At 38.3% G+C, this 12575-nt stretch overlaps 1 protein-coding gene across 2 annotated transcripts in view; it reads right to left on the minus strand.

The window, feature by feature from the left end:
- Nucleotides 1–12575, minus strand: part of TTL (tubulin tyrosine ligase) — a 124260-nt gene that overhangs the window by 92620 nt on the left and 19065 nt on the right. For both annotated transcript variants that reach the window (XR_008379710.1, XM_053589833.1), the window contains exons 4-6: nt 11443–11578; nt 9644–9913; nt 636–779 (exon numbers count right to left, since the gene is read on the minus strand). Coding sequence is in view for 1 of the 2 variants with exons in the window: in XM_053589833.1 (XP_053445808.1) it covers nt 636–779; nt 9644–9913; nt 11443–11578 (550 nt within the window). In the remaining variant the exon portion in view is untranslated. The remainder of the gene's footprint in view (nt 1–635; nt 780–9643; nt 9914–11442; nt 11579–12575) is intronic.

Consider the following 12575-nt stretch of genomic DNA (forward strand, 5'->3'; position numbering starts at 1 on the left):
TTACACTTAGGGCCTTTCAAGAAAGGTCTGACTTGTCTTCTCACCTTCATCTTTTATAACACCACTACAGGCAAGCTTCTCCCCAGGAGGGCAGACACTCCCCAGGAGCAGGTTCTCAGGGAGCTTTATTCTTCTGTACATCTCCCAGATGTGCACAGAGCAAGGTCCTAGTAGGTGCTGCGCCCCTTTCTGAAGGCTCTCCCCACCTCCCTTTGGTGCATCTGAACCCTCTTCCCTGGCATCCCAGCTCCAGTGTCTATGATGCCTCTCAGACTCCTCCCTCACCAGGAGCCCCTAATCTTCTTTCTTCCTCACTCACAGCATCCTGCTCACTTAACTTGTCACAAGAGATGGTCTCTCTGGCAGTTATTAGCTTTGTTCGAAACTCCTGCAGCACCTACCACCCACCTGAGCATGGGCCAACTGCTCAAAACACAGAGGGAAAATGGAAAGAAAATGACTCAGCAAAGCACCCTTGCCAGACAGCATCTCTCCAAGGTCTCCTACCATTGTGTCACGCTGCCTGACAGAGGCTTGCACCTGTCAGGAATGGGAGCCCCCCACCTTACCAAGACATGTTTCCAACTGCAGAACTAACTTCCCGAGTGTTAAAACATGATGGCATTCGAGCTTACTGAGCACAAGCAGGGGCACCGTTGACCTCAATGAGCCAGACCTTCAGCTCCTCATCCACCATAAAGTCGAAGCCGAAGAGTTGGAAGCTCTGATAAGGGAGGTGCTTGGTGCTGATGGCAGGCTCCACGCTCAGGAGGCAGCTTCTGCAGGGCAGGAGGGGAGAATGTGCTGAGAATGGGGTGGTCGAGGGAGAAGGAATACATGAGATGTGCCTGGATGATTTTATATCAAATGTGTCTAAACATCAGCTTTGACTTCATTCTCTCCTTTTGATTTAGTACTAATAAATTATCTACAAGAATGCTACTTATCTAAAATTTGTTAGAAAATTCTACAACCACTAGTGTTCTTCTGGGCAAAGGCCGCTGTTCCTGGCCTCAAGAAGCAGCAGAACACTGAGTGGCATGGGCTCTGTAAATGGAATTCCTCTAACAGGTGGGTGGCTGCTATGTTTGTTTAGAATAAATAAAACATTTCCACGTGTTCTTGCCACGTAACAAATTGACTATCATTTAGTGAAGGGCAAAATTCACAAAAAGATTGGTGGCCTCATTAATATCTTTCACTAGCCCCAATTCTAATGCCAAATTATTGCTGATTAAAAGACTTAAGAGCTATACATGTTGATATAAATATGAAAATATGGAATAGAATTACAATTAGCATCAACTCCTGTTTGAAAAAATGAGGGGGTCTTAGTGATACAGAGAAAAAGCTGCAAGTGAATCTCTGAAGCATAACGAAGAAGTACATGAAGATGGTCTGAGGTCAGGCTGGAATCTCAGGCAAGTTTTCGTAACCTCTCTAACTCAAACTTTGATCTCTTTACTTATAAAGTAAAAATAGCATCTACTCCTATTGCTGAGATTGTTCATTAGGTAATTACAAACAGTTCTTGGCAAAACTCCTGGAACCAAACAAACATTTAATAGATGTTACTTATGAAAAAGTGTATTTCATTAATTATGATCACCATTGGTCAGGCACAGTGGCTCAGACCTATACGCCTAGCACTCTGTAGGCTGAAGCAGGTAGATCGCCTGAGCTCAGGAGTTGAGTCCATCCTGAGCAAAACAAGATCCCATCTCTACTAAAAATAGAAAAACTAGCTGGGTGCTGTGGCAGGCGCCTGTAGTTTCAGCTGAGGGCGGCTGAGGCAAGAGAATCACTTGAGCCCAAGAGTTGGAGGTTGCTGGAGCCTGCAGTCCCAGCTACTTGCCAAGGCACTCTACTCAGGGCACAGAGAGAGACTGTTGCAAAAAAAAAAAGAAATGAAAAAAAATCATTACAACCATAAATCTCTTATTTATAAATAATAAATAGCTGTTATCTAGTACAACCATCCCAGAAAGCCTATGCCATTTCTGTCTTATGAAGATCTTCCTTGATTATTTTCTTCAAATGAATATTGGGGCAAAATATTTATCTTTGTAAATAAAATGTGTTAATAATGACTCTAGGATAACCAGAGGTAACTGTCCTTCTACACAGCTATACAGAAGAAAAAAGATGCAGAGTGCTATCTTTCCCATGACTAACTACTAACTCTAAGATGTATCCCTACATGCAGGTTTTCACTCATGACTTTTAAAAAGAACTAAGATATCTATGAACTTGGGGCCAGGGTCTTGCTCTCCTAGCCCTCCTTCCTTCCCACTCCTTTCCACCAACCACAAACTTCAATCTCTTTTTCTTTTTCCCCAAAGAAAATGATTTTTATAGATATGTTTAAACCTTTAAAATTACTATAGGGCAGATAAGCCCCATAATAAAATATTATAAAATAATATAATATTATAATTTTATAATATTATAATTATATTATATATAATTATATAATATATAATCATATTATATATTATAATTATAAAATTATAATTAAATTTATAATATTATAAATATAATATAATATTATAAAATATTATAAAATAAAATAAGCCCCAAAATAAAAAATTATTTTGGGCAAATAAGCCATTTAAGAACTAATTATAATAATCTCTTTTTTCATTCACCTTTAACCTGCATTCACAAGTCACATTAAAAAAAACTTTATTCTAAGAAAAAAATACCCTTAACTTTTGTTTTAATTAAAATATTATTTAAGATGTAATTAAGAAAAGATTAATAGATACTAATGATAAAAAGAAAAAAAGAGCCAGAGAAAAATACTAGGTGTGGTGGCTTATACCTGTAATCCTAGCACTCTAGGAAGCTGAGGTGGGAAGATCCCTTGAGCTTTGGAGTTTGAAAATAGCCTGAGCAAAGTGGGATCTCGTCTCTAACAAAACAGGTATGGTGGTGCACAGCTGTTAGTCCCAGCTATTCAGGAGGCTAAGGCAGGAGGATTGCTTGAGCCCAAGAATTGGAGGTTTCTCTGAGCTAGGCTGATGTCACTGCACTCTAGCCTGGGACAACAGAATGAGATTCTGTCTCAAAACAAACAAACAAACAACTAATAAAACCCCAAACAATTAAAGGACAAAGAACCATTATACTCTGACACATAAGGGAAAAACTAAGAGCCAAAATCAATTCAAAACTAAATATTATTTTTTATCTGCTAAAGTTAAAGATAATAATTCACTTAAAAGAATTTTTTTTTCAACAGAGCCTTTATACAGTGCATCTTTTTTGGGCTGGAGTGGGAAGTTAGGGGGAGGTTGGCTGGGGGAAAAAGAAAACATGAGAGCTGTGAGGAACATTTATAGCACCAAGGCAGCGACATCCTCTGAGCCACACGGAACCATGTGGCGGGGGTGTAGCAAATTTCTAATACATCTTTTACCTAAAATAGGAATTCTTTCTTCAGCATACTTGGTTTATCTGGTATGAGACTTCTAAAGACCTATAATCCCTGAAGAAATGGGACTTCAAACCCTTTATTCTGCTAGACTCTGTAGATTCTTCTACATAAGAATAAGGAAAAAGTCTCAGTCGTGGAGACAGAGTGGAAACAACATGGAGGATAAACAGACTAATGGGGCAAAACAGAGATCACAGGAACAGACCCTCACATGAACGGCCACTTGGTTTACAACCAAGGCACACCACATACAGTCTTACCCACAAATAGCCCTGCGTCAAATGGGATATCTATGTGGATAACATGAAACTTGACATATAACAATTCCAGATAGATTATAGGCCTAAATACAAGAGATAAAACCCAGATATCTATCAACTGTAGAAGGGATAAACTGAAATAGTCACACAGTGGAATATTACGTGTACACAGCAATACAAAGGCTAAACTACCACGTGCAACAATGTGGATGAATGCTGCAGACACACATTGAAAGAAGGTGAATACAAAAGAGAAAAGAAAACATAATCCCGGGCAGCGCCTGTGGCTCAAAGGAGTAGGGCGCCGGCCCCATATGCTGGAGGTGGCAGATTCAAACCCAGCCCTGGCCAGAAACTGCAAAAAAAAAAAAAAAGAAAACACAATCCCATTTACATAAAGCTTAAGAACAAACAAAAGGAATCTATGGTGACAAAAGTTGGAAGAGAATATACATATATTGTCAGGGAGTTTAAAGGAGCCTTTTGGGGTGCCATAAATGTTTTATATCTTGATTTGTACCATGGTTAGGTGAATATGTGTGTAATTAAAAACTCACTAAACTGGGGGAGCCCGTACTCAGTGGTTAGGGCACCAGCCACATGCACTGGGGCTGGTGGATTTGAACCTGGCCCAGGCCTGCTGAACGACAACAAAAATAGCCAGGTGTGTGGCAGGTGCCTGTAGTCATAGCTACTAGTGAGGCTGAGGCAAGAGAATCGCTTGAGCCCACCCAAGAGTTTGAGGTTGCTGTGAGCTATGAGACCACACAATCTACAGAGGGTGACAAAGTGAAACTTTGTCTCAATTAAAAAAAAAAAAACTCACTAAACTGTATACTTTATTAAAAAAATTTCTATTTGGGCGGCGCCTGTGGCTCAGTCAGTAGGGCGCCGGCCCCATATACCGAGGGTCGCGGGTTCAAGCCCGGCCCCGGCCAAACTGCAACCAAAAAATAGCCGGGCGTTGTGGCGGGCGCCTGTAGTCCCAGCTACTCGGGAGGCTGAGGCAAGAGAATCGCTTGAGCCCAGGAGTTGGAGGTTGCTGTGAGCTGTGTGAGGCCATGGCACTCTACCGAGGGCCATAAAGTGAGACTCTGTCTCTACAAAAAAAAAAAAAAAAAAAAAAAAAAAAATTTCTATTTGATTTAATAAACTATAATAAATCAACACTAATGCTAAACAATGATTTCTGGGCTTATTAATGTCTATTAAGAAATAGAAAATAGAAATAGACCTAAAAGTCTAGGGTTGTCAAACTTTTCCTACAAAGGTCCAAATAGTAAATACTTTAAATTTTACAGGCTATATACAGCCTTTGTTGCATACTATATATTCTTAAAAAAAAATCTTAAAAAAATTAAAAACTAGCTTGCAGACCTTATAAAACAGGCTACAGGTCACATTTGGCCCGTAAGATATGGTTTGCTGACATCTGCTGTGGGTGATCCAGATTCTGGAGTTATCAGATAAAGATGCTAAAGAACTGCCATTATGGTGGCGCCTGTAGCTCAGTGGGCAGGGCACCAGCCACATATACCCAGGCTGGCAGGTTCGAATCTGGCCTGGGCCAGCTAAACAATGACAACTGCAACCAAAAAAAAAAAAAAAAAAATAGCTGGGCATTGTGGCAGGCACCTGTAGTCCCAGCTACTTGGGAGGCTGAGGCAGGAGAATCACTTAAGCCCAAGAATTTGAGGTTGCTGTGAGCTGTGATGCCACAGCACTCTACCGAGGGTGACATAATGAGACTCTGTCTCAAAAAAAAAGAACTGCCATTATGTACAAAATATGAGACAAAGTGGGAAAATTTCATAAGAGGATCATAATTTTTTATTTTTATTTTTTTTGCAGTTTTTGGCCAGGGCCGGGCTTGAACCCACCACCTCTGGTACATGGGGCCGGTGCCCCACTCCTTGAGCCACAGCGTCACCCAAGAGGATCATAATTTTAAAAAAAGAAACAAATGAAAATTACAGAACTAAAAAGCACAATAATTAAAATCAAGAACTCAATAGATGAATTTAACAGTAGATTTTAAAATCTTTTAAGTTTTTAATAGGCGAAGAAAAGATTAGCAAATAGAAAGATAAGCCAGAAGCAAAAAATAAGTAGTATCATGGAGAGATAAAATGATACACAAAGAGAAGTATGAAAACAGCGTAAAGGATTAACATCCATGTAATTATAGAGATGCAGAAGGAGAGTAGAATGGGGCAAGAGGTGCAATTGAAAAGATAATGGCCAGGAACATTGCAACACTGGTTAAAAAATATATGTACATATCAAACCCAAGATGCAAGAAGCACTACAAGCCCAATGAAGGAAAAAGTACAGAGAAAACTATACACATTTCTTAGTACACTTTATAAAATCAATGAAACAGAATCGCAAAAACAGAGAAAAGAGACATTAAAAGCAATACAAAGATTTCAGCTGACTTCTCAACAGAAAGTTGGAAGCCAAAAGACAACAGTATCTACCTTCAAAGTGGTAAAATAAATTAACTACTGATCTAGAAATCTGTTTGCAAAGGTCCTTAAACAACAGATACAATATGTTATCAGATGAATAATAACCAAGACAACATTACCAGGAGACCCTACTTAAAAAGTACTAAAAATGAATTTTTTTTAATCAATAAGGATAAATAAGGACAAAAGCAAGGAAATGGAGGAAAAAAGAGAAGCGACATAAAAAGTCAAAATGTATGGGGAAATCTATGTGTACTGACTATGAATACTGACTATGTATAACAATAAAAATGTCCTATGAGTTTAAAAAATGTGTAATATTGATTATTCCCCACATACCCACCATCCAGTATCTTTAAACCTCTACCCTATATCCTCCTGCCTCCCTTTCCGAGATAACCAGTATTTTGAATTTTATGTTTATTATTTCTTTGTTTTGCTTCATATTTTTAATATACATGTACAGACTTCTAAATACCATACTATTCAGTTTTGCTTGTTTTTTTAACTATATAAATGAAATCCATCTGTATATATCTTAAATATAGCTTTTTTTTTTTTGTATTTTCTGTTTGACATTATGTTTGTGTAAATCCAATGAAAATATTCTTCAGGAATAAGGTGAAATAAACACATTCTCAGATGATAGAAAATTAGGAGGATTTATCACCAGCAAAATTCCTCTGAAAGTTTGACTCTGAAGGGAAATGATACCAGCCAGAAACCCATCTTCAGAACTAAAGGAAAAAAAAAAAGAAATGGTATCTCTGGGTAAATATAAAAGAAGATTTTTCTCCTTTTATATTTAAAGTAGTTTTCTTATAGATAGCATATAGTTTGACTTAAAAAAAAATCCAACCCAATAACCTATCATTCATCAGAAAATATAAATGCATAACTGGTGATAGTAAAAATAACAACCTAATGTGGTAGAGATTTCATTGTATACAGATGTAATACATATGAAAACTATAACATAAAGAGGGAGAGCTAGTAAACTATAAAGTTATAACTTTTTTGCATTTATTTAAAGTGGTAAATTATTAACCCTAAGAAGCTATGAAATATTAGGTATGAATATTGCATAATGCACAGAGCAATCACAAAAAAGAGCCAGACGGAGACAAATACTCAAAAGAAAATTTAAACTCTAAAAAAATGTCAAATATTGCAAAAGAAGGCAGGAAAGGAGGAACTGAAAAATGAAAACCAAAAATATAAAAAAAAGAAAAAGAGAAAGACAGACAACAAATAATAAAATAGTAGATGTGAATCCAACCAAATCAATAATTATATTAAAGTTAAGTGACAACACTTAAACGACAGAGATTACCATACTGAATTAAAATAAAAACACAAAACCCAACCATATGCTGTCTACCAGAAAACTACTTTAAGTACAGTAGATACGGGATACAATATATTGTATAGAATAGAATAAAAACAAAAGGATAGCAAAAGATATACCATGGAAACATTAATCAAAAGACAGCTGGGGTGGCCATACTAAAAATCTGATAAGATAGACAACTACCAGAGATGAAGTCAGATTACTAATGACAAAATGGTCAACTCCCCAAACAGAAATAACAATTCTAAATGTATATGTACCTAACAACAGATTTTTAAAATATGTGAATCAAAAACTGATAAAACTGAATGGAGATATAGATAAATTCATAATCATACTTGGAAACTTTAATGCTTTTACTCTCAATAATAAAATAAGTAGAATGGCTCGGTGCCTATAACTCAGTGGTTAGGGTGCCAGCCACATACACTGGAGCTGGCAGGTTTGAACTCAGCTCGGGCCTGCTAAACAACAATGACAACTACAACAAAACGAAAAACAAAAAACAAAAAAATAGCTGGGCGTTGTGGTGGGTGCCTGTAGTCCCAGCTACTTGGGAGGCTGAGGAAAGAGAATTGCTTAAGCTCAAGAGTTTGAGGTTGCTGTGAGCTGGATGACACAATGAGACTCTGTCTAAAAAATAAAGAAATAAGTAAATAAGATAAGTAGAACAGAAAATAAGCAAGGATATAAAAGACTTGAACAACATTATCAATCACTTTGACCTAACTGACATTAATAGAATACTCTCCACAAGGATAGCAGAATACACACAGAATATTCACTAAGATGGACCACATTCTGGGCCATGAAACAAACCTTAACAAATTTTAAAGAAACAAAACCATACAAACTATGTTTCTCTGAACATAATGGAATTACTAGAAAATTCTCAAATATTTAGATATTAAACAAAAATTTCTAAATTACACATGAGTCAAAGATGAAGTCACAGGGAAATTTGAAAACATTTTAATAAAATGAAAATGAAAGCATCACATAGCAAAATCTGTGCTTATATTTTTTTCCAAAAAGAAATCTCTCAAATCAAAGAGCTAAGCTTTTACCTTAAGCAACTGAAAAAAGAACAAATTAAATCCCTCAAAAGCAGCAAGAAGAAATTAATAAAAAACAAATCAAAGAAATTGAAATAAAAATAGAGAAAAATCAATAAAGCTAAAAGCTGATTTTTTAAAAAGATTAATAAAATTGGGCGGCGCCTGTGGCTCAGTCGGTAAGGCGCCGGCCCCATATACCAAGGGTGGCGGGTTCAAACCCGGCCCCGGCCAAACTGCAACCAAAAAATAGCCGGGCATTGTGGCGGGCGCCTGTAGTCCCAGCTACTCGGGAGGCTGAGGCAAGAGAATTGCTTAAGCCCAGGAGTTGGAGGTTGCTGTGAGCCGTGTGAGGCCACGGCACTCTACCGAGGGCCATAAAGTGAGACTCTGTCTCTACAAAAAAAAAAAAGATTAATAAAATTGATAAACCTCAGCTAGGCATGGTGGCTCACACCTGTAATCCTAGCACTCTAGGAGGCCAAGGTGAGTGGATTGCTTGAGCTCAAGAGTTCGAGACCAGCCTGAGTAAGAGTGAGACCCCATCTCTACTAAAAATGAAAAACTTAGGCAAGAAGATCGCTTGAGCCCAGGAGTTTGAGGTTGCTGTGAACTATGACACCATGACACTCTACCACAGGTGACAAAGTGAGACTCCATCTCAAAAAAAAAGAAAATTGATAAACCTCTTGTCAATCTGTCCAAGTAGAATAGAGAGATTATCAATATCAGGAATGAAAGAAGTGACATAATTACAAATCCTACCCATAGTAAAAGGAAAGAAATATAACAAATAATTTAATATTAGACATGAAGTTGTATGTTTGTTGTATGTTGTAAAATTATAGACATTAAGTTGTCTACAACTTAAATGAAACAATTCTTTGAAAGCTGAAGCTCCATCAAGAAGAAACCCCTAATTGAAAAAAGACACAATTGGACGGCGCCTGTGGCTCAACGGATAGGGTGCCGGTCCCATATGCCGGAGGTGGCGGGTTCAAGCCCAGCCCTGGCCAAAAATAATAAAAAAAACAAAAAAAAAAAGAAAAAAGACACAATTAAGTTACCTTATTATATGTTTGATTTGTAGTAAGATACTACTTTCTAGGGTAATGTTCAAAGCACTTGTTAGGTACTGATTGAACTCCTCGAAGAACATTTCATTCCCTTCTTCATACTTCCCATAGTTCTTTGAGTACTCCTTTTGAATGCAGTGATTGGTCAAATGGCAGGTTTTGTCTTGGAAGTTATCAACATGATATGGTTCTGAAGCAGTCCGAAGCACACCCTCTCTATAGAGGTAGATATTATACTGATGATCCACCAAGACCCAGCTTCTGCAAATCAATAAAAACACTGGTTTACTCAAGTCATCCAAAGTTTCTACATAATATATTAAAATCCCACACCTTGACTTCTTTTGGAGTATGGGAGAATTTGGATGGGGGACTAGGAGAAAGAGGTAGGTTCTAAAATTATACGAGGCAAACCACAATTTAGCTGAGATAGTGTGTTCTTACTATAATAAGGCCAACAAAACATTTTACCATAAATAATAAAGAGTCTTTGATCCATCCATCATTTTGAAGAGATTTAGCTGGGTTGGGATTTTTCTTGCCTTTTTTTTTTTTTTTTTTGAGACAGAGTCTCACTATGTTGCCCTTGGTAGAGTGCTGCGGCATCACAGCTCACAGCAACCTCAAACTCATGGGCTTAAGCAATTCTCTTACCTCAGCCTCCCAAGCAGCCGGGACCACAGGCACCCACCACAATGCCTGGCTATTCTTTTGTTGTAGTTGTCATTGTTGTTAAGCAGGCCTGGGCTGGGTTCAAACCTACCAGCCCTGGTGTATGTGGCCGGTGCCCTAACCACTGAGTACAGATGCCAAGCCTAGATGGGTTGGTTTTTATAGTTAACCTGTAAAACCTCCAATTGTCATGTTTGCTCTTTTATTTTATTTTTCTTTTTTTGAGATGGAGTCTCAAGCTGTCACCCTAGGTAGAATGCTGTGTCTGTCACAGCTCACGGCAACCTCAAACTCCTGGGCTTAAGTGATTCTCTTGCCTTAGCCTCGCAAGCAGCTGGGACTACAGGTGCCTGCCACAATGCCTGGCCATTTTTTTGGGTGTAGCTGTCACTGTTTGGCAGGCCCAGGCTGGATTCGAACCCGCCAGCTCTGGTGTACGTGGCTGGCACCCTAGTCACTTAAAGAAGCTACAGGCGCTGAGCCCATTTGCTCTTTTACTAAGCTCAGAAGAAACATCCTGAAGCTGATTTGACCTAGTACCCTTGTTGAAGCAGCAGCAAGTTATCATGAAGAAATCAAGGAGACAGAGCCTAAATAAGGAGATAACAGCAAGGCTGGGGATGAGCTGGGCACAGAGGGTTGTTCTGTTTTAGAAAGCACCACACATCTTCTTTTGCCAGGTCCTTTGCCCAGAAACTTAAAATCCAAAAGCCTGAGGTATGTTCGTGAAATCAATAAAGAATGAGACACAAATAATGAAGACAAATTATTTGACAGGGCACGCAAACTGTTACATCTGAATGATGTGTTCTATGTGCATTTCTTAGCATGTTTTGTAAACAAGGCCCATGCATTTATACTCTTCTCGTTAGACATACAAGTCATTTTTAAGAAATAAAATACTCAAAAAAAAAAAAAAAAAGAAAATCCATAATCTTAGTAAGAAGAAAAACATAAAGTTAGGAACAGATGCTCAATTCCAGTGAGCTGTACTCAATTTGGGTAATAACTTAATCACAGTCAAATACTTCCTCATATTCCATTTCCCCTCCTCACCATACGCCACTGCATTTTTTTCATATGAATAAAAACAAGAGCTACGGACACTGACGCATTACCGAATGTCAAACTTGCGGTGACCCGGCTCGAGAAGCAGAGGGTGCTCAAGGTATTTCTGGATCACGTGCACTTGGCCCTGGTTGTCTATGAAATCGAGAAGCTCTGAAGCCTCGGAGGAGATGAGAATGCCTTCACCTAACAGGGCAAAAGCAAAACAGAATGAGTCCAGTTCAAAGAGGAAAAGCTCTCCACAAAGCCAGACAGGAAACACAACAAAAAACCCACAGGAGGCTTTTATTGGCCTGCTCATTCTTTTCTTTCTCCCTCCCTACCCTCCTCCAATCTTTCCCATTCCCTGCTCTGCCCACAACAGCGGCCACAGTTGTTATCCGACGGTTTTCCCAGGTAGAACTGTCAACACTAGCTTGACAGGCTATACCCATGAAATTTCAGTTTTACAGGTATTTAAAATGTCTAAGCACTCTAACTATAAACACCATTCCACTATTGGTCACTGGCTACCACAATAAAGACTGTACACTGTCACTTCTAACGCTAAAACTTTCAGAAATACCAGGAAGATTAGGGCATAAAGACATAGGTACAAATATGTTCCCTGTAGCATAAAAGACAAAATTGGATACATTCAAACTGTCCAGTAACATTAAGTAAATGATACCATATCCCTTTTAACAGTATAATTGAGATGTAACTTACATACATATAATTGAGATGTAACTTACATACCACCAAGTTCACTCTTTTAAAATGTACAATGCAATGGGTTGTAGCATATTCAAGGGTTTTGCAGGTATCACTACTGTCTGATTTTATAACATTTTCACTGCTAATGGATACAGGGTTTGGGGGGAGAGGCAGTTATTCCTCATTCTCCCCTCATCCCAGCCCCTGACAATTGCTAGTCTACTTTCTGTCTCCACCTATGGATTTACCTCTTCTGGGCATTTCATATAAATGGAACCATATAGTATGTGGCCTTTCATGTCTGGCTAATTTCATTTAATGCAAAGTTTTCAAGGTTCATCCATGTTGCTTCATGTCTCAGTACTTCATTCCTTTCTACAAATGAAAGGATGAGGCTGAAGACTATCCAGTATATGGGTTTACCACAGTTTGTTCATTTACCGATGGATATTTGGATTGCTGCCATTGTTGTCTGAGTCTTATTAAT

This window comes from Nycticebus coucang, chromosome 4 (assembly GCF_027406575.1).
Source record: "Nycticebus coucang isolate mNycCou1 chromosome 4, mNycCou1.pri, whole genome shotgun sequence".
Lineage (NCBI taxonomy): Eukaryota > Metazoa > Chordata > Mammalia > Primates > Lorisidae > Nycticebus > Nycticebus coucang.